The 21,775-nt window shown below is 45.6% G+C and overlaps 2 protein-coding genes and 1 long non-coding RNA gene across 13 annotated transcripts in view; 1 reads left to right on the top strand and 2 right to left on the bottom strand.

The window, feature by feature from the left end:
• FAM13C (family with sequence similarity 13 member C) overlaps positions 1-18,664 on the bottom strand; it is a gene marked incomplete at its 3' end in the record, with an annotated part of 70,263 nt that extends 51,599 nt beyond the window's left edge. For 8 of the 11 annotated variants that reach the window (XR_014511027.1, XR_014511028.1, XR_014511029.1 and 5 more), the window contains exon 1: positions 3,893-4,020. Coding sequence is in view for 5 of the 11 variants with exons in the window: in XM_083440063.1 (XP_083296189.1) it covers positions 3,893-3,954 (62 nt within the window). Of the gene's footprint in view, positions 1-3,892; positions 4,022-18,249 lie in introns of those variants that run through there. The other 3 variants (XM_083440066.1, XM_083440067.1, XM_083440065.1) reach the window with 2 other exon arrangements.
• Positions 219-4,028, top strand: LOC310677367. Its single transcript, XR_014511132.1, has 3 exons — positions 219-362; positions 913-1,103; positions 3,901-4,028. It is a non-coding gene; the product is annotated as an uncharacterized lncRNA (long non-coding RNA).
• A 1,311-nt stretch (positions 18,665-19,975) lies between the features above and the next one.
• The window catches only part of LOC310677307 (protein FAM13A-like), a 46,226-nt gene continuing 44,426 nt past the window's right edge, over positions 19,976-21,775 (bottom strand). Inside the window, exon 8 of the transcript XR_014511032.1 lies at positions 19,976-20,638. The gene's annotated coding sequence lies outside the window, so the exon portion shown is untranslated. The remainder of the gene's footprint in view (positions 20,639-21,775) is intronic.

The following is a 21,775-nucleotide window of genomic DNA, read 5'->3' as shown; positions in this document are numbered from 1 at the left end:
TAGCCGAGGAGTGAGAAAAACGTGCCCCCATTGTGTTATTTGCCGTTCCCTGCCCACGTAGCAATGGATTGTGCTTTTTAAGTCATGAAGGGTCGACCAACCTTTTCAGGCCAATGGGCAAATATGGAACGTTGAGGAAAGTGCTGTGGGCGCCAGTCACAAAATGGCCGCCACATCTACAAGAGCAGAGACGGGAGCCACAAAGGAGTGCAGGCCTGTCCTCCCCTACCACTCCAATCAGCAGGCGGAAATGGGGCCTACCTACACCAACCACCAATGCGCTCGCTCACAGGAAACTCTTTACACATCTCCTCTTGAGAGGCACAAGATGGAATCCAACACAGCCCTATGGAGATTGTTCTGTCAGTACGCAAGCATTTCTACATATCTGGAAGAACAATTCCCCCCCACACACACACACACACTGTTCTGGGGGTTCCCCTGATCTCCCAGAGCAGATTTGGGGAGGTGCAGGGAGTGGAGGGTGGCCTGGGGTGGGGGTTGAAGCCTCCGTGCATCAGCCAGCAGAGCAAGGTAGTTAAACCAATTCATCACACTACCCTCCCTTTATAAAGTGCATCCCCAGACTGACCAGAAGAGAGAAATAATGTGTGTCAGAGAGATGGGGGGGGGACAGATGCCCCCCCAACTATCCATGAACCACCACATGTCACCCTCGGGTGGAGAGAAGGTTTCCTACCCTGGAGGATAGCATTATAGAATAAAGAATTACACGCTGGTTGATTTACAGAAAACCCAGAAAGCAGAACCACTATATTATAGCTGGGGGCGGGGGGGGGGGGAGTCTGCCAAGGACATACAAAAATATTAATCATTTACGGTCAGCACACATGTATGCAAACTAAGTGACTGTCATTTACCTACTTATTATTTTGCTTTCGTCTTTTTCAGGTTCTGCCACTCTGAGGCACCTACCATTTAAGGCCGAATAGCACAAGACACCGGAGACCGAGTTTTAAGTATTCAGGCCAATGGCACTTGAGAGAGTTTGATCCTTTCCCCTCTGCCAGTTTTCTTGATCTGTGGTAGCCCCCTAAAAGCTGCCATTATTTTGCCCCGGGGGAAAGCGCACAACTATGCAAGTATGTCCCACAGCAGAGCCAACGGCAGCTGGGGGGCGCAGGCAATGTAAATGGGGAAATTGGCATACAGGGGAAGCTTCTCCGCTCTAGCTGATTTTCAATGAAAACTAAAACACCAGGCCACTTCAAGACATGGTGCTGCGTGAAGCTACAAACACCCGACTCCCACCCCATTGCCAGCTGTAGCAAGCTCTATAATGGGTAGAGCGGTGGTGGTCAGAAGGAACAGCCAGGAGCTGCCCCAGTGTCTGTTCCTTCTGTCTAACAGTTGGGCTGGCCCTGTTTGGAGATGTCCTACATCTTCAGCTGCTACAGAATTGCTTTCTGAAGATGCCTGAATTTGTTTCTCCTTCTGAGCCTTGTGAACTTTGAAATGCTATTTGTTTTTTTTTTAGAGGGGAAGCAATTAAAAGCAAACAGGAGGTGTGTCAGCAAATGGGAGGATACAAAGTAGTAACTGCTTGGCTTTAGTGCTTGGGTCGGAGATACAATGTCTCTGAAAATGGAGTTTCCAAAGGCTAGTAGCCCTTGATGGATCCTTCCTCTCTGAGGTTTTCTAATCTTCTTAAGAGCCGCCTGAGGCAGCGCAACCTTTGTTTTCCAAAGTTTCCAAAACTGGTACAGTGGTATCTCTGGTTGTGCACAGGATCCATTCTGGAGCTCCAGTCAGATCCCGAGGAATTCGCAACCGGAAGTGCCTGTTCTGCTCATGAGCGCGGCGCGTAGAGCACTTCTGCGCAAGCATGCGTGGCAGAACCCTGGAAAAATACTTCTGGGTTTGCCGTGTGTGTAACCCAAAGGATATGCAACCAGAGGTGTGCATATCCAGAGGTACCACTGTATTCCTTTTGATCACTGGAAAATTGGTGGGTGGGTTGGAAGGTTGTAGCATGGCATATCAGCAAGTCTAGAGGTAACACATGGTTTGAGAAACTCAGGCAGCTGGTACAGCATAAGGCTCTAAATCTCAGGGTTATGGGTTTAAGCCCCACATTAGGTAAAAGATTCCTGCATTGCAGGGCGCTGGACTAGATGGCGCTTATGGTCCCTTCCAACTCTACAATTCTTTGATTCTGCACCATGCAGTGGGGCAATCTATAGGTCAGGAGAAGGGGGGAATCATACTGGGGTCAATACTGCTGTGAGGGGGAGATTTAAACCCTCCATCCAACCCTCACAAACACAATTTTCCAGATTTATATCCAACACCACCAACACCTTATTTGCTAGGGGGAAGCATACATGTCACATATGAAAGGTCTCTCCCCCGCAAGGTAAATAGAAGCGTGTGTGTGTGTGATTAAAACAGGGGGGAAGTTAACTTCCACTTGGCCACCACTGTAATCACAATCTGATTTGCCATCCTGCCCCAACCCACAAAAGACCCTGTTCACTAACCCCCCCATCTGATGTGTCCAGCAGCACCCTCAAATACCTTGGAAACCCATTTCTTCCCAGCATCTGTTATTCAGAAGCAAACTAGGTCTGGTTCCATTTATCCATGGGCGTAGCCAGGAGGGGCAGAGGGCAGCTGCCCCCCCCCCCCCGACCATTTGTGTTGCAGATAACTCAGTTCCGTCCCCCTCCTAACATAAACCCCACCCCAAACAAATTGTGGCTATGTCTATGCATTTATCTAATGTCATTAACAGGTGTGCACAGGTAGACCTTGGACAGCGCAAGTGGGAGGAGCTTGGTGTGGGTGGAGTTGAGGGGCAATGGGGTAAGGATCTGACCTGGCACAATGTGTAGGCCTTGTAGCACTCCCACTTTTCAGAAGCACCTGCTGGCAGCTCTGCTTATTGCTAATGAAACAATACATATAATCCCTCCTTCAGTAATTTAGTCTCGAAAACACACCTTTATGCATGTGTTTAATGTATTTTGTTGCGTTCCCACCATTTCCACAATGGAAAACTGTACTCCACATATAAACAAATCCATAAATTGTTTCCCTGCTCCTGACCTTGCTGAACCCTCATGTTTCCTAGCTCCAAAAATATAACGGGGGGGGGGGGGGACGTGATGCAAAAATAGACCACAATATTCCAGGCATAGCACATGCTAGAGATCCACAACTGCGGCTCGCAATAAACTCAGCAATGTTCAAATATGAAAATGACACCTTGAAGGAAAACAGCATCAAGGGTTTTTTAATCAAATAAAATCTGGGGTCATTAATAAATGCATGCATTTTTTTCCACACTGTGCATTAACTCCCAACAAGGCGAGAGGTGGGAGGGCGGATTTTGCCAAATCTGCAGGAATTCAGCGGTTTTCCCTGAAAACATGCTTTATGGGGTGGTTCCCCCCCCCCTCCCCGCTCCTGCCGTCACTTGCTACAGAGCTCATGTGCTCTCCTAACCCTCACGTACTGGCTCGCCCCGATTTACAACCAGCTGGATCGTCACCCTCTTTTCTCTCGAGGCGTGCCCTAGGCATAAAACTCCTCTCTGCAGAACCGTGCGAATCCAAAGCAGGAACCCCGCCATCTGCACCAATGCTGACACCCGTACTAGAGGTTGCCAGGCGCGTCCAGCTGGTAAACAGTTAACTACTCCCTGCACGTAGAGAGAGGTTGCTCGCTTATTGTGTTGCAATTCGGCCGGCTCGTAATTTAATGATGACTACGGGAGGGGACATGTCCCCCCCCCTTTCCTTTCCTACCTGCCTTCCATGCAAAGGGATTGAGCAACGTATCCATTGGCCAAGAAGCATACCGTTGCCATTCATCATGGGGGGGGGGGGTAGGCAGCCGGGGGGCAGCCACTGAAAGCAGGCACACTTACTCTGGCAGAGCCGAGCTGCTGAAGGAATGGGCCTGGATGCTGAAGCAGAAGCAAGAAAACATCGGAGGGCTGATCAGAAAAGCGGGCAGGCTCCTTTTCCGCCTCCTCCTCGGATCCTTCTCAGCGGCTGCAACCCATGCAGAGGCATGGCACGGCGAAGGCGAGATTATCCTGCGGGCGGGCGCGCGCGCCGGCTAGCTCGGCGTACACAAGGCTGTATCCTGGCCTCTTCTGCACATGCTCACCATCCGAGGACCCCCTGGGATTTCTGCGTGTCAGCCTTGCTGGAAACCACAACGCCCATCAGGCACTGCTGCTGCTGAATGAAGGTACAGAAACAAGGACTAGGCAAGGAACGCGCCCTTGCGCGCGTCTTGGGGAACTGGGGGTGGGGTGGGGGAAAGGAGGGAGCAGCCCGCGCGCGCACCTCGATCCCGGGCTTTTGGCGCGAGCCTCTGGCCACACTTGTCGGTCCCTGCGGTAGGTGCGAGGATCAGGATGGGCTTCCTTTCCTCCCTGCCGCCAGGATGAGTCATCTTCGGAGATTCCCTTTCGCAGGTTCTGCTCGGCAGCGCGACGCCTCCCGGGAGAGAGAGCGAGAAAAATATCCCGCGCCGCTTGGAGAATTAGGAGGAGGAGGAAGCGCGCTCACCATTGCAATTATGGCGATTCAAGAGGTGAAGTTGTTTCTCTGTGTGTGTTTACACATGTGGTGAGAGAGAATCATAACACTGTACAGTTGGAAGAGACCCCGAGGATCATCTAGTCCAACCCCCTGCAAGGCAGGAATCTCAACTAAAGAATCCAGGACAGATAGTCATCCAACCTCTTCTTAAAAACCACCAGCTCCCGAGAGAGTCTATTCCACTGTCAAACAGCTCTCTCAGAAAGTTCTTCCCGATGTTTAGTTGGAATCTTTTTTCTTGTAACTTGACGCCATTGGATTGAGTCCTATCCTCCAGAGCAGGAGAAAACAAGCTTTCTCCATCTTCCATGTGATATTTGAAGATGGTGATCATCAAGGGCGTCTTACCCATAGAGGATAGTGGCACAGGGTGCCAATTTCTGGAGGGCGCCAGGGAAGAGGTGGAGGCTGGACGCGACGCCTCCCGGCATCAGCTCGCCACCCTCGCCATGGCACGCCGAAGCAGCGCCATGCCCAGAGCCTCCGTCCGCCATGGCCACCACGGCACAAAGTGGCCAGCTGAGCTGGGAGGTGCTGCGTCCAGCCTCTGCCTCTTCCCCGCTGGAGGAGCCACCCTCCAGCTGCTGCCCTCCTCCTCTAGCCCCGCTGGCAGTGCCGTCCTCCCTTAAAAAAACTCTGGGAAACTGGGGGGGCACCGGAGGGAGCTTTGCACCACGGCGCCGGATATGCTTAAGACGGCCCTGGCAATCATATCCCCCCTCAAGTCTCCACTTTTCCAAGCAAAATATACCCAGCTCCTTCCATCGTTCCTCATAAGGCTTGGTTTCCAGACCCTCGATCATCTCGGTCGTCATCCTCGGCACACATTCAAGCTTGTCAATATCCTTCTTAAAATGTGGCCCCCAAAACTGGACACAGGACTCCAGGTGTGGTCTGACCAAAGCTGAAGAGCAAACTAACTAAATGAATTTCAACAGAAGGTCACATTGAATCCTGACTCTGCTTTCTCCATATACTTGATCTTTCACAGGGCAAGAAGAAGAAGAATTGGTGTTCGGGGAAACAGAGGTTGCTGCACTAAATATAGAACACGATGTGCACCTGCAGAGAATAATCTGTCTATATCCTGTCCCAGATCTCCCTCCCCCAAGAATAAATAATCTGAAATGTAGGTAGGACCGGCAGGGGCATACCTAGGGTTTGGCAGCTTGGGTGCCACCAAGGGTGCGGGCCCAGGAGGGCACAAAACTCTCACCTCTCTGCTCTGGCTCAGAGTGGCCTTTCCTCCCATCACCAGTCCAAACAATTGGCTTTGCTTGCCCTCAGTGTTGTTGTCACCAAAATTTGATAGGTTTTGTGCCACAGTGATGTCATCACATTCCATTTACTTTTCCTGATAGGTTGGGATCACTTACAGAAGACAAAATCCCAGGTAAACACAAATGGCACTAAAGCAATTATCGTAAGGAAAACCAGAGGCTAATAAATGCCTGTGAACACCTGGGGAGTGTGTGAGAGAAATTTCACTGTTTGGCAACCCACCCACCCCCTGGATATCTTGCCCTTAAAAAAAACCAAGGGGGAAAAAAATTTACCTCAAGAATATAAATCAATGCAGCTCTGTTTCCTACACCATGTCTGTGCTATGTGATAAAGCCACCACGTACACTTGTAAGGAATATTTGTCCAAAGCCAGTGGAGTATACAGTCCTAGCAACAGAATAATGATATTTGTAATCTGGGGGAATAAAATGTTTGCTCAGCTGGTGCATAGGCAGCACAGTGAATACTAGAGAAATCCACATTCCTTGGTGTACAGGAAAACTGAGCATCTTTGCTTAGTTGCTTGTGGCATTTGATGTCAGTCCTACAAAGCATGATTCACAGCGATTGCAGGCAGTGACGGAGGAACCCTCTCCGGCACCCGGGGCGGGACGCCAAGGGGCAGGTGAACCCCCAGTGACGCATGCGCGGCAACCGTACAGGCTGCCACACATGCGCACTCCGTATGGGCCGCTGCTCATGAGTGGCAGCCCGTACGGTTGCCGTGCGAGAGGCATCCCATACAGACGCCCGTATGGACGATGCGCAAGAGTGGCAGCCTGTATGGATGCCACGTGAGTGGCGCCCATACTGACTGTGCGCACACTTGGTCGCTCTACAGCTGGGGGGAGGCAGGGGCCATCTTGTCACACACACCCCAAGTGGCACCCACGGCAGCCCGCCCCCACCGCCCTCCACTTCATACGCCCCTGATTGCAGGGCCTTTATTTTTATGCTATTTTTCACAGAGCCTAGATTACTTCTACTGAACTGCCCTCCACATTGTCCTAGCGAACATTAGGGTTCACATTCTGTTCTGTAGCACACAAGAATATTATTTCTGGGGAAATAAGTTTTTTAAAAAACCAAGATGACTCCAGTTGAAGGAATGATATGCAAGGAGAAGCCAAAGCTGAGACTGCTGACTAGTAAACTTAAAAATACTTGCTTACCCCACACACACACACACACACACACACACCCCTCTACAATCTTGGCTCCCAAACTATGGGAGTGCAAGAAAAAATAGGGAAAGCACCCCAAATGAACAAGATAAAAAGGAAAACAGACCCCAATTTTCACTGATGCAAATCTCTTACAGTTCACTGTCTTTTGGACAGCTCCTTTGGGAGCTACAGTGGTACCTCGGGTTAAGTACTTAATTCATTCCGTTCGTTCTTAACTTGAAACTGTTCCTAACCTGAAGCACCACTTTAGCTAATGAGGCCTGCTGCTGCTGTGCCGCCGGAGCACGATTTCTGTTCTTATCCTGAAGCAAAGTTCTTAACCTGAAGCACTATTTCTGGGTTAGCAGAGTCTGTAACCTGAAGTGTATGTAACCCGAGGTACCACTGTATTAACAAAAACAAAGGACAGCATTAATGCCAAGGGTTCTTAAATCATAAATTGCTTTGGGGGGAAATCAGACGATGATAGTCTCAACAACCCCCGATTCACTACTTAAAAGAATTTTGAAGTCAATAATGAATAGGGGGAGGTTATGGTTATTTGTTATAATTCTTTGGCAGCTGTTAGGTTGGCTGTCTGGTGTTTTTGATCCAGGTTGCATTCACATTTAAGAGGGGGAGGGGCTGAACTGCAACTCCCATCATTCCTGGCAACTGGCCATGCTTGCTGGGACATGGGAGTTGTAGTTCAGCAACATCTGAAGGGCCAAAGGTTCCAAACACCTGGCCTAAGCAAACCTTTAGCCTGAATCAGAGGAGGTGGTTCTTATTCTGTCTCACAAGGAAGTTGTGACTGTAACTTAATGTATGCATTTAACAATTTAATAATTAGTACAATGAAACGTCATTGCCTTTGATCTTATGAGGCCATTTACTCAATAATAATTACTTGTTTCTGTTTACTACATGGGCAGGGTTATGGTTTAATGTGCACAGGTTGTTTACAAGACTTTGCAGAGAGGGATGAGAAATTGCAGAGCTTAAAATCTATGATTAATGAACAGATTCCACAGATTAAGTGATGGATGCTTTCAGCTCTGCTGAGAATATTACTTGTTTGGGTTTCACTGCCTTATAATTCTCCAGAATGGCCATGGGCCTCGCTTCCTGTTTGCAAATAAGGTTTGCGAACAAATCTGCAGTTCTTCTCACTTCACTTTTTTTTTGGAAGGGTTACTCATATTTATACATAGAGCTAACAGCACTGACTAAAACCTCAAAGGAGAAATATTAACAATGATGTAAGATGCTGTAAAGGTGCAGAGTAGGAGATAAGAGTTTTAGCATAGAAATGACTAACCAGGATTTAAGGGTTTTTTAAAAAAAATAACCCACAGAGAAAAGCACACGAAGCATTACGGTTTAGTTTTTTAAGCAGAAACTTTGACTCTGTTGCACTTTGGCATTTTGCATTTGAAATCTGTGTCTTGGTAAAAGGGAAAGGAACTGGGAGTGTCACAAGAGTGACGTGTTCAGTGTTTCCACCAAATGAGAAAGAAGAAAAGTGTCCCCAGCACAGGGTTTAAGTTCATGACTTGCATCTACAAAGTCTTGAGCTCAATCTCCAGCATCATCAATTAAAAGAATCCCAGGTTGCAGAAGAGGGAAGGGTCTTGCCTGAGTTTATGGAGAGCTGCTGGCTTTGGGACCCTGGCTGAGGGTGATGGGAGTTTCAGCCCCAAATATTTGGAGGGCACAACATGGTAAGCAGTGGCGTAGTGTGGGGGGTGCAGGGGGTGCTGGCCGCACCGGGTGCAACATCTGGGGGGGGCGCGCTCGCACTCGCAGCTCTCTGCCCCTACCTGGCTCCACGGGTTAGGGGGCGCAAATTACTTGCCTTGCCCCGGGTGCTGACAACCCACGCTACGCCACTGATGGTAAGGCTGGAGAAGACAATCCTGGACTACATAGACCAGGTGCGGGGAACCTCTGGCCCTCTGGGTGTTGCTGCACTATCATCATCCCTAGCCACTGGCCATGCTTGCTGGGACTGATGGGACTTGTAGTTCAGTAACATCTGGAGTGTTCCCCACATTGGTCTGTGCCAATGACCTGACATTATACTATATAAGGCAGCTTTGTAGTTTGTCTCCACAATCTTAAACAAACTTAACTGTGTTAAGTACCACTGAATACAGTGGGATTTACATCTGAGTGAACAAGCCTAGGATTGTGTTATGAACCATGTTATAGTTCTGCACCTGTCCCCCTTAGCCAATTCATGGTGGCTATGGACAGGGTAGATGAAGGAAAGTGTCCTCTCTACTACCACACACCCATGTCAAGTGGTAGGTCCCTTAGTGAATCTCCTGCTCCATGTCACAGTGAGACACTGAGGTAATATCCACCACCCAGGGGTATCTGGGGTGGCCCTGTTCACATACTGAGTTCAGTATGAATGCATACACTTTTAAAGATGTCAGCAGTGGCCTGTTGTTTTTTCTCAAGTGGGCTTCACTTTATGGACATAAGAACAGCCTGCTGGATCAGGCCAGCGGCCCATCTAGTCCAGCATTCTGTTTTCACAGTGGCCAACCAGATGCCTGTGGAAACCCCACAAGAAGGACCTGAACAGAACAGCATTCAGAAGCATTACTGCCTCTGAATTGTGTAGGCAGAGCATAGCCATCATTTGAAATTTAAGATTTTTCACCCGGAAATGCATTACTTTACACTTGCATTTGCCATTTTGCTGCCCGTTCACTCAGTTGGGAAAGGTCCATTAAAAGCTCTTCACGATCTCTCTCATCTTCACAACCCTGAAAAATTCAGTACCCTCAGCAAACTTGGCCACCTCACGGGTCAGTCTTAACTCTACATCTCTCCATTCACTCTGCGTCCTATTTCTATGTGTGCTCAGTTTTGCTGCCCAAGTAGCTTTCTACCACACATTTCACAGAATGAGGACACATTTTACCTCAAGACACTTGGTCATCTAGCAGTTCAGGAAAAAAGCTTTGATCATGCATCCCCTTTAATATATGTATTTTTTCCTTGCAAGTGTCAGGAGGAGGAAATTCTATTTCACCAAAAGCAGGTTCTCAGCAGAGCATGACCTAGAGGCATACATAAGCAAGAATCTAGAACAACCAAGACAAAAGGCAGCTCGCTAAAAATAACCCAGCTCTTCATTTTTCTCTATGTGGAGTATTGTGCCAGCAGGCTTTCTTATTCACTTCAATATAAGGAGGCACACACAACCTTTGGCACATCATGTCCTGCTGAAAAAGCTGGGGATTCTATAGGTAGGGCAGCCTTTTGGGCACAGAACAGCCCCCGCTGCCCCAAACACTGCCAGATCAGTAAGTATTGATATCTCCATGCTTGGGTATGGCTGAATTGGCCTGTTTCTTCAGCACATCTTACATAAATGCATCCACTGTAATGCAATAACGCAAGACAGATACATAGCAATTTAAATGTGAAGACAAACATTACACCTAAACGAAGGGGTGGTGTGGCTGCCTTTTGTTGGACGCATGTTACCCCCATAATCTGTATTGATCTCTTATCCCGGTCTCAACAGCTTTCTCTCTCTGCTTGCTCTGGTTAGCCATTAAATCAAGTTTTATGAAATCCAGAGGAAACCCAGAGAGAGATTTGCTCCACTTCCTAAACTGCTCTGAAAACAGCTCTTAAATGGGATTCCTCATACTTTTCCCTGGAGTTGCATTCTGGGGCAGTCCACCTCTTCACCTTCTTTCCCTTCCTCCCCTCAAGGATAATTTTCCAGTTGTCTTTCCAACTTCTCAGCAGCACTCTTCTGGTCCTTAGCATTGCTGACCCGACTGACCACATGATATATGCGCAAAACACGTCTGCTGCCTTCGCAGTTCATTGTTTCTTTTGATTTTGCCCTCATTTGTTTCAAACATACATGCAGGTCCAGCTATGTGAACATAATCCCTTCTCAATTCTCTGAGAAGGAGGAGAAAGCTGTTTCTCCTGCTTTCTGCCATAGCTGCGCAGAGCTGAAGGAAGAATAAATGGGAAAACATGGGCTTTCACAGATCTTTCTCAAGTAAAAGCTTAGGCAAAAATCCCAAGTACGAACACCCAGCCCTGGACCAAATTGAAAATGGGCCAGAGAGGTATGGACTTATGGGGAAGTGTGGCTGGGCCCTCAGTAACATAATCAGATCCCAATGTGGTTTAATATGAAGTTGGATGTCATTTGGAGAAGGATAAATGAGATCGTTAATTTACAGAGAGCTCAGCACACATCCCACTCAGACCATTAAGCGGCCCCAATTTGTTTTATCATTGTTTTATCATTACAGATTTGCGGTGTTCTATTAAATCGGAATTGTGCAAAGCGCATTTATTTTTAAATAAATAAATAAATAAACTGCAGTCTGATCTTGCAAGGTAACTGGGAATATTTAGGGAGGAGGCTAAAAACAAAACATAACCCCAGGTTATTCTCTGCGAAGCTGCACTCAGAAGCAGAATATCAATAAAGATGGTGAGCAAAAAAAAGGGGGTGTCCTTCATGCAGAAAAATCATATCCAAAAGACCCAAATGCAAGATAATCCCCCTGTCTGGACAAAGCCATGATCTGCCCATAACATTTGGCCAACCCTTTCCAGTCAGGGATAAAGTTTTTCCTAATTTTTAATTTGCTTTGCTTTATCTAATGTAAATATTCAATAAAACAGCCTACTTTTGATCCCTATACATGATTGTAATGTTATCAAGAAAGAAAATACTCTTAATGAAAGGCAGAATTAACCATTATTCTTAGGAGAACAGGCTGTATCCATGTTTGCCAGAAAAATAAGCCACCAAAAAGTAGTAGAACTGGATGACTCAAATAAATGACTCACAAGTTGTGACTTGAGTCAGCACTGTTCCTTCAAGACCTGCACTTTGAACCAAATGCCGGTTAGGCATTAATAGCTGTTCAAATCTCTTTGCACTCCAAATCTGTATAGGATAAGCAAGCAGAATACATTTTACACTGTACTGAAAGAGGAAGTGTAAGACCTATATTGGACCAAGATTAGCAGCTCCCAGTTCCATCACTGATAACTCACTGCCTGAGTTTGACATAGTACTTGGATGGTTTTAACAGTTCCACTTTAGGACAAAATGGCTTGGAGGTGCAGAACACACCAAGTGAGTCAGACTGTTAAATGTGCTTCCATCACATTCCATCTGAGAGAGCTGTTAAATGTGCTTCTATGAGTTGCAGCCAGAATTTCCAACAGCCCTCCACTCATTTAAGGAGGGCAGGTGGGATCATCCATGTAATTCCCAGTCCCCCATATTTCAAACCCTATACAGTATGTGATTGTGCCCTACAACTATCTCTCTCTCAACGCAACGGTTCTGCATGCAGGTTGAATATTGCTACAAATCAAATGGGACTCTATACTAGGCAAGCATGGGCAAACCATATATCCCTTTGTTTCAAAAAAAGATATAACTGGGAAATGTGCTTGTTCCATGCAGCTAACCTCACAATAGTTATTGCCATCATTCACTCTAATAGCAAATTATGCTGATTGAGTGCCAATAGGATTGAAGCCATAACAGGGTCACTAAGAAACAAGAAGGGAGGTATCAGTATATTTTTTAAAAAGCTTTGGGAATATTTTTCAGGGTGGGAAGACAGCAAAATTGATGTACGGTAAGTTTTTTTTAGTACAAAAAAAACACACAAGGAAGCCTAAATACAATTTTTTTTGGGGGGGGGGTAGTGTGGAGAGGCTGGGGAAAAGGAAGAAAGAAGAGGAAATTGTTTTATTGATTTAGACAATTTTTATATATTAGGAGGAAAACTATAAGCAGTTTTCAAAAACATGAATAAGGATCAAATATGCAAAAGACAAGAACAAATATCTGCATTGTAGAACACTGTATTTAACTATGATTACAAATAAATGCTCTTGAAATGCATTGCTGTTTGACAATTTAACCTTGACTGCATCTGAGAACAAGCCTCTGGAGCTTGATGAATCATCCCTCCTCCAGGAATGTCCATACAGCATGTCACACTTTCAAAGGCCCACTTAGCAGTAGTACCCTTTTCAATTCTTTCCTAATTTTAACCAAATTTAAAATGCCTTCTTTCGTCACCATTTTGCCACCACCTCTCTGCCTCTTGAATGCACGATATGCTTCATGGGCCATCCCTTCCCCACTTCTGAAATGGCCCCTGTAGCTTCTCTCCCCCCCCCCCCGCCCCCAATTCCCACAGAGCTACAATTCCCAGCACCCTAAGCAGACAACATCTCCCTAGGGTTTCAGCCAGGAGCCTCTCCAGCCATAGCTGGAGACACCAAGGGAATTGCAACCTGGGAATTGCAAACTAGGAGAGCACTGACCCACTTGCCCTGATCGTGAGCTTCCCGCAGTCGTTTGGTTGGCCACAGTCAAACCAGGATGCTAGACTAGATGGGCCTGGGGCCTGATACAGCAGGAGCGTGGAGACAACAGAGGAAGGAAGGGATACAGGAAGTGGTCTTATACTGACCCAGACACTGGTCCATCTACCTTGGCCTTGCCTACATGGGCAGTGGCTCCCTAGGTGGGAGTCTCTCCCAGCCATACCTAGAGACACCAAGAATTGTACCTGGGACAATTTATTCAAGCAGTTGCTCTACCTACTAGAGTACAGTCCTTCCCTAACATAAAGAGGAAGGCGGTGCTCACCCAGTCCAAACAGGAAGCTTTCAAGAGCCCTTCCAGGTTTGGAGGGCCCAATGACTTACTGGTAGGACCAGTAAGGAGCCCAGTAAGATGCTCCAAACTGCTTTTTTTTTTTTTTAGTCCACCACATGGCCAGCTGCGTAGAGAGCCAAAGGTTCCCAACTCCAGCGACTCCTGGCAGAGTGCCGAGACTGGCTGCAAATCCCTGCCAAGTATACACTGAGCAGGCAAACCCCATGGTTCACTTCCACAGAATGTGTGAAACAGCACTGTGTTCTCTTAGACCCAAAGATTCTTCTGCAAGATAAATACCTTGTGATAGCCAGAGGTGTCAGCTTGCCCATAAAACCAATTGGGACTAATCCGCCTTGTTGCAAATCAGCCCATGGCCCCGTTATAAGGTGAACTACAAGCACAAGTTCAAGCCATTCCAGTGAGCAGCATCCTATTTTTATCGAACCCAAGATGCAACAGAAAATATGGCCGTTGCTGTTAAATGTGTGGAGAGGTGGGAGGGATAACTTCCATCCTCTGGCACATTTATTATTTTCTAGAGCAAGGTGTACTTGCCAAATTATGTAAAGGCTGTGTGCGAAGCAGCGATCAATCACCCAAGCAATACCCCCAAGACCAATAAACAGACCCAATGATCATCCATTATTCACAACATGAAAGCATGGTGCGCTACCAAGCAAGACTAGCTCATATTTCTTTAGTCAAAATACATTTAGGAACCAAAAGATTTTTAATCAGAGAGAGAGAGAGAGAGAGAGTCCCACAGTTCTCTTACAACAGTGACTGCCAGAAGCACCTGGGAAGGTTGAGTAGCTGCCCAGGTCTTGTGTGTTAGAAGATTTCCCTTGCTGGATTAGACCACTGGAATATTGAGTCCAGGATTTTGTTCCCAGTAGTGGCCAGGAGCCAGATGCCTCATGGAAGTTCCTTAGCCAAGCATGTTTGGAGCTCTTAAGTGGTACATCCTTCAAACTATGTGTCAAAAAAGAGGAGGGCAATTTTTTTTGGCCCATCCACTTGTGAGGAACCTCCTGGTCACCACAGTGGTGGGCTGGGTGCAGACCCGGAGGGCAGGGGAGGCTCAAAAATTATGCATATGCACTCTGGCTCAGAGTGGCCCTCCCACGTGCTCAGACAGAGTCGGGTACATTTTATGTATTTGCATACTTAACACTACATCTGTTTGGGCCCTCTGCCACTAATCTATAAGGATTCCTAGATGGAAGGAAGGCAACATGTGGTTCTGTTAGCTCATAGATGCTGCTCAGAGCTGGAATAATGGCACACAGACGTGTAGGCCGATACAAATTGTTCTATTAAATTTCAGTGATCTGCAAAGTATCATTTTCTCCCACCATATGTGATTGATGTCTCAAAGGTACTGGCATAGCTTCCCTGCCTCTTCAGATCTTTTGAAGGAAAGTCATTTATAAAAAAGAAAGAAAAAAGTTGGAAACACAAAATTGCCTTTGAGCCCGAGTCTCAGAGGGAGACAAAGGGAGAGTGTTATGAGTCTGTGGGTGCCAGACCTCTCTGGTCCTGAATCCACCAATTGTTAAAGCCAATCAAGCCTTCAAATTTCAGGAAATAACCAGATTAGCCTCCTGGTGAAGTGTAAGGAGAGCAAAGGCAGGTGCTCTGTGGGTCACGGCAAATGGGTGGGTCCCAACAGTGGTTTGATCCCATGTGCATTTACCTCAAAATAAGCTCCATTTATTTCAATGGGGCTTAACCCCAAGTAGGATAGGATTGCATCCCTAAGGGAAGGTAATTCTGTTGCATTTCTGCATTCAGGGTGGGACTGACTGCTCTAAGACATTTCAATCCTCTTAATTTCAGATCTTGACCTTATTTGAAACAATGAGACACAACAAATAGCCCCACAAGTCAGTTGTGCAACCCCATGAAAAGACACAGCCAGACACACAGTGGCCTCACGAGCAAGTGTCACCGTGCAGAAATGGTTGCATATCCAACCCAATTCCAAACTGAATTGGCACACCTGTCTTTTAACTTGCTTGCTATGTGGTAGCAATATTAACCAATAAAAAAATGCCTCTACCAGGTTACATTAAATAGCATAGTCTCCAGGGATCACACATAGCTCCAGTTCAAAGAAGTTAGAATCTGATTATCCAAAAGGCATGGGGATATATACACTTATGGTCTACGGTTTTTTGGGTTGTCCATTTTGTGGCTACCAGGTTCCCTGCTTAAGAAAGGCAGACACAGAGGCTGGCACTCAGACAAAACATGACTGTCTTTATCGATACGGTGATATTGCTGTACAGAAGAAGATGCATGAGTGCCTCATCAACCTGTGATAAGCAAATCATCTTCAAATTAAAAGCACAGTTGAAAAGTAGAGAGAAACCTCCAATAAGCAGTAAACAAGATGTCAAACTTCAGGACAAACTAAGTCAAGAGGTCACACATTCTATAAAATTCAAATCCACTTTTCTATGCAAAGCAGAGATTACAGTGAAACAGGGGGGAGGCTATCACCACAGGATGCAATTAAAAGTGCAGCTCAACCTGTATCTGTACTGTATCAGGAGGTAGACGCTCACATGGGTCTTGTCCACACTAGTGCAAAATGCGGTTTTGCACCTGCATGTCTCTGCATTACTGTTGGGGCAGTGTTGTGCCAGATCTTTTCCGCTTTTTAATAGCATTCCCCCTCCCCTTCAATCCTGGCTGTTTTGGAGTTTCCAAGCAGTGGACTGTATTACAGAGAAATATATGAATATATATAAAATGTAAAGGGGACCCCTGACCATTAGGTCCAGTCGTGACCGACTCTGCGGCGCTCATCTCGCTTTATTGGCCGAAGGAACTGGCATACAGCTTCAGGGTTATGTGGCCAGCATGACTAAGCCACTTCTGGCAAACCAGAGCAGCGCACGGAAGCGCAGTTTACCTTCCCGCCAGAGCAGTACCTATTTATCTACTTGCACTTTGACGTGCTTTTGAACTGCTAGGTTGGCAGGAGCAGCGACCGAGCAACGGGGATTCGAACCGCCGACCTTCTGATCGGCAAGTCCTAGGCTCTGAGGTTTAACCCACAGCACCACCCGCGTCCCTTGAAATATATATATATATATATATATATATATATATATATATTAATAATAATAAAGTCTGCCATTATGGTGATCTCATCGAGGAACTGCTGATCAGCTTCTGAGGTACCCCAGGTTCCTTCAAAACAAAGTTTGAAAACTATGGTCCTAAAGCAAGAATGTACCTCAAACAACAAATCAGCTACACCAGAGTCTAGTCCTTTGATTTAAGAGGCTTCAGATCAATTTGATATATGGCTTTGGGGAAAACAAGTATTTTCATATAATGCCACAGGGAGTTCATGGTTAACTGGGAATTGCCTGTGGCATGTGCCCATGTTCTCAAACACGTTTTCAAATACAAATTTTGGAACATATTGTTTCCATATTGCGCATACTGAAAATCACAATGTTATGTTCCAATATTCAATATCCAGTAAAATAAAACGCTCACGTGCCTGTTCTTTCCAAAGCACCATGTACATAGATTATACTATATGAATAAATGATAATATGCCTGCGTAATATAGTTTCTACGGTGCCAAGAAGTTCTGAACTCTTCCTTTCTCACATGGAGTGAGAATTTCAAAGCAGAACCGTGACTCTAGAGAGACACTTGTTAACAACGTTTCCAGCGCTGTGGAGATACACCATTGTGAATTATTTAAACGCCTTGAAGAAGAGCAACAGAACCCTTAATGTCACATTTTATGAGGGAAAACATTATTCAGTTCTTGGGTTAACAAAAGAAAGAGAAGCAAGGGGGAAAGCACCTAACTTTCCACTCCACCCTCAGCTGTGTCAGTTCTTTAGCTGAACACACTCTGCTTCATCACAACTCTCACAGGCAAAAAAGGAGCAACATCAGATGGAATGACCTGGTCAGGGTGATGATGTCATGGCATCTTTGCCCTGACCAATGGGAGGCCAGGCTGTGAACAAAGGAAAATGGAACTTGAGAGGAATTTTCAGTGAAAATGGCAGTTAAGAGCCTATGGTAGAAGGAAGACAAAGCATAACAAAAAGAACTGAGGAAAAAGGACTCAAGAAGTGGGTGAATTTAAGCTAGAGAAGAAACACCAGCTTTGACGGAGGAGGGGAGGATTCATTTCAGTATCCAATTACCTCCAGAAGGACCTCAGCACAAGAAATTTCAATGAAATACACAGCGTGCCAGTTTGGGTCTGAAAGCAAAAATAAACACATGGAACTGCTACTGCCACATTTAAGCACAAAACTGCCCCAGTCATGGGCATAGCCAGGATTTTTCCTAGGGGGGCAGGCTTTTTGTTTGGGGGGGCAGAACCTCAGTTTGCTATGTATTTTATTGAATTTTATTGATTTAAGGGGGCAGCCGCCCCTCCTTGGCTACACCCATGGCCCCAGTCATGAAAAATAAGCTGGAGAGGGCCTGATTTTAATACCGATAACATTTCATAGATGAATTAACAACGCTGTGTAAGCATTACCTTTTCCTTTGGCTCCAGTAGGCTTCCTTCTGCTCCCAAGGTCTGAAGCTGTGTCCACACAATGTTTCTTAGCCACCATCCATATCCCGTAGTTCTTGAGGAATACTGCTGTTTGATGCATTTCCCCTCTAACCAGCTGCCATCCCATTTGAAAACAATAAGCCACAATCACTTCACAGTTAAGCTGAGGTGTGTTCCTGTGAGGCAGCTGGTTTGCATGTGCAATCACAGCTTAACGAATAGAGGCAGGTGCAGGTGCCAGGGAAACAAACAGGTAATGTGCATAGGACATCCCACCTCGCTCTCTGGTTTGTGCAGCAACATGCAAATGTGACTTGAAATGCCATGTAGGGAAATGGCCTGAGTCTTAAGCTGCTAATGATCACACAGCCTTAGATTAGTTTTATAGCTAAACTGTCTCTTCCAATGCTTTTCTTCTCTCCACCCCCCCACCACCACATCTGCCATCACTAGAGCCAAAGCTGGATTTAAAGGGTAGGGGTAAAGGATCTTTTAAAAGCTCTCTTTAAGGGTTTTTTTAAAGGTTCAAAATGAGTAACACGTATACTTGTGCACACATGGATATTTAGGCCAGACATCAGGTGCCATAGTAAGCTGATTCAGATGGAACACCAAATCATAGTTTGATGTGAAACACATGAGGGGACACTGAGACCTGGACTTTTGTGTTCTCCCCTCCTCATACATGGCAATTCTGTGTCTCCAAACCATGGTCCGGCATTCATCTGAATTAGAAAGTCATTTATATGTAACTATATAGGCCACCTTTTGGTGCATAACCCAAATATCATCTTCTCCCATATATATCTGACCTGGATCTCTTCAATATCCTGCTTTTTCCAGGTGCCTCTACTGAATGAAGTGACCACAAAGTGAAGTAACCACCAGAGCCTTTTCAGTAGTAGCACCCTGGTTGCAGAGTAGCCTTCCAAGAAAGTCTCACCCAACATCATCTTTGTGATTTTTTCATCCCACGTAAATATAGTTCTGTTCATCCAGGCCTTTTAAATAGCTTAAGTGGTCTGGAACCTTAACACACACACACACACACAGAGAGAGAGAGAGAGAGAGAGAGAGAGAGAGAGGGAGGGAGAGGGAGTTTTTAATTGTGGCAGTGGTGCAGCAAATTCTGTTTTGTTCTATTTATCTAGCTCTTTCCCTTTTAATGGTTTATGTTTTGCATTACAGTTGTTGTTTTTCTTTATTCGCTGTAAGCCCCTCAGAGAATTTTAGGTTACAGGATAGCATACTGAAATATACTCTGAGTCAAGAGTGGATTTCATGCTCTTTATTCAGCTCATAGTGGTGAGGAGGAATTGAAGTTCCCCCACAATATCTGCTTCATATACATTATTTACACAATGAGCTGCACGTGATTGGCTAATTCCAGGATTCTCCTGTAGGCCAATCAGGTTGTGGATTCACTTCCACCTGGAGCTGGATTGGGTGGCTTCAATCATACTGCTGCATTGTTCTAGGACCAATCAGACTGCTGCATTTTGGATCCTATTCAACTCAGTACATAACACAGAAAGGAAGGAATGTCATAAAGACCCAGCAAATACAACAAACCGTTGTTTTTTTAAAAAAGCCTGCTATTGACAGCAGTTTTAACAATTCATGAGTTATATATATAATGAGATAGCTTCTCTATCAATAAAGGTTTCATCTTCAAATTGTACCCAAGAAAAACTCAGTAAAAACATTTTATTTTTTAAAAATAAAGGTTTTATCTATTCATTACAATTTCCACAAATTTATCTTTAGCATCAAATGTATAGATTTGTTGTTACTGTGAAGAAGCGTCCTATATTTCTCCCACAAACACACATGCACACACAAATTGCTCTCCAACAAACAGATTTGCAGATTAAAGAAATTCGCAGCTCCAATTTGTGGATGGCATCTTTGGCAGTGCCGATTTTGAGTTGCCTTATGAACTACAGTAATTGGTGAGGAAAGGCAGCAGCTTTCTCAGAGCCTTCTCCTTAACATTTGCTAATCCTTTTCATGACGGCTACCCCCTTCCAAAAAAAAAACAACAAAAAACCAGACATCAGAAGTGCACTGTGCATAAATTTGCTTCACAGGGCTGCTGTCGAGGCAGAGAAGTTATCAAGTGTGTTTGTTTTTCTGGGCTTAAAATGAAGAGATATGAAGACAGCCATATCAGCTCTCATCACCAGGGTCATGAACATGCTTCTCAGCATGGTTATCCAGAGCAGACAAATGAGATGCTGAGAGTTTAATAACAGCAAACGGCACTGCTGAAAAAGAGCAATTGATCTAGGATACAATTTCTTCAACCTCCAACTGCCTTTCATACGCTTTTCAAAGCGTTCCACCTGGTGGCTGGTCATGTCAGTGCCTTGCAAAAAAAAGTTTCAAAAACTGAAACTGATCTGTTAAACATGTTACTGGGGTGGAGGAGGGGGGAGAGATTGCACATACTTTTGTAAACCAAGAAAATCTTTAATAAAAATACATTTTTTTAAAAAAAAAAGAGATGTTAAGTGAAATTGATAATGGGTTTTGGCAGCCAAGAGAAATGGATAAGTGGCACGCCCTAAGAAGCCAATCTGAAGACACGCCAGTGCTTGAGATAGCAGAGTGTTGTCAACATTCGAACCCACATCCAGCATATTATGTGCAGTACCTTATCAGCTCTAACCATCTCTGAGGTGGGGAAATGACTAACTGATTGCAGTATGTAATCTGTCCTTCTTGTAAGGTTTAAGTTACAAATATTGTGTTCTTTTTACACACACACAGAGAGAGAGAGAGAGAGAGAGAGAGAGAGAGAGACGGAGTGAAGATCTCAGACACATGCACCCAACTCTGCAAACTGATTACCTATTGAGGAAATAATTCCACGCCCAGAGAGCCACTGACATTCATTTGCTGTCTCACTAATCATCACGTGATGCTTACCTTTAAGACCTAACGCAGGGAGAGAAACATTTATGGAAATCAGTATAACAGAAGTAATACTTCAGGCTGTAAGTGTGAGAGGAGAAGAGGGAATATGTCTGCCAGCAACATCCCCATTGACATTTCTGTCACCTTTCAAACTGAGAAAGATGAATTTCTGCCGCAGGGAAGCTTTTGTACCTATGGATGCTCCCCATGCATTTTAGAACCATGGGAAATTGGGGCTCCCCACTGCAGACGTTCATCTACCACAAGTTGGAAGGTGGCAGGGTTAGCAACAAGGGGGCTGAGATAGTGAACTCACTCCCACTGCCTCCCATGTTTAAATAACACCTAGATGTAATACCTGAAAAGGACTCAGACTCACAACAAACACCTAGCCTTATACCAAAGGAGGTCACTGGTCTGTCTAGACCAGGGTTGAGGGACCTGTCGTTTCTGAACTACAATTCCCATCAGCCCCAGCAAGCATGCCCAATGGCCAGGGATGATGGGAGTTGCAGTTCAGCAACATGTGGTGTGACATGGTTCCTCACCCCTGGTCTAGCCCAGTGCTCTCTACTGTGTCTTTAAC

The sequence above is a fragment of the Podarcis tiliguerta genome, assembly GCF_965153285.1.
Source record: "Podarcis tiliguerta genome assembly, chromosome: 5".
NCBI lineage: Eukaryota > Metazoa > Chordata > Lepidosauria > Squamata > Lacertidae > Podarcis > Podarcis tiliguerta.
Note: the sequence above shows the minus strand (reverse complement) of the source record. Positions and strands in the feature narration are given on the sequence as shown.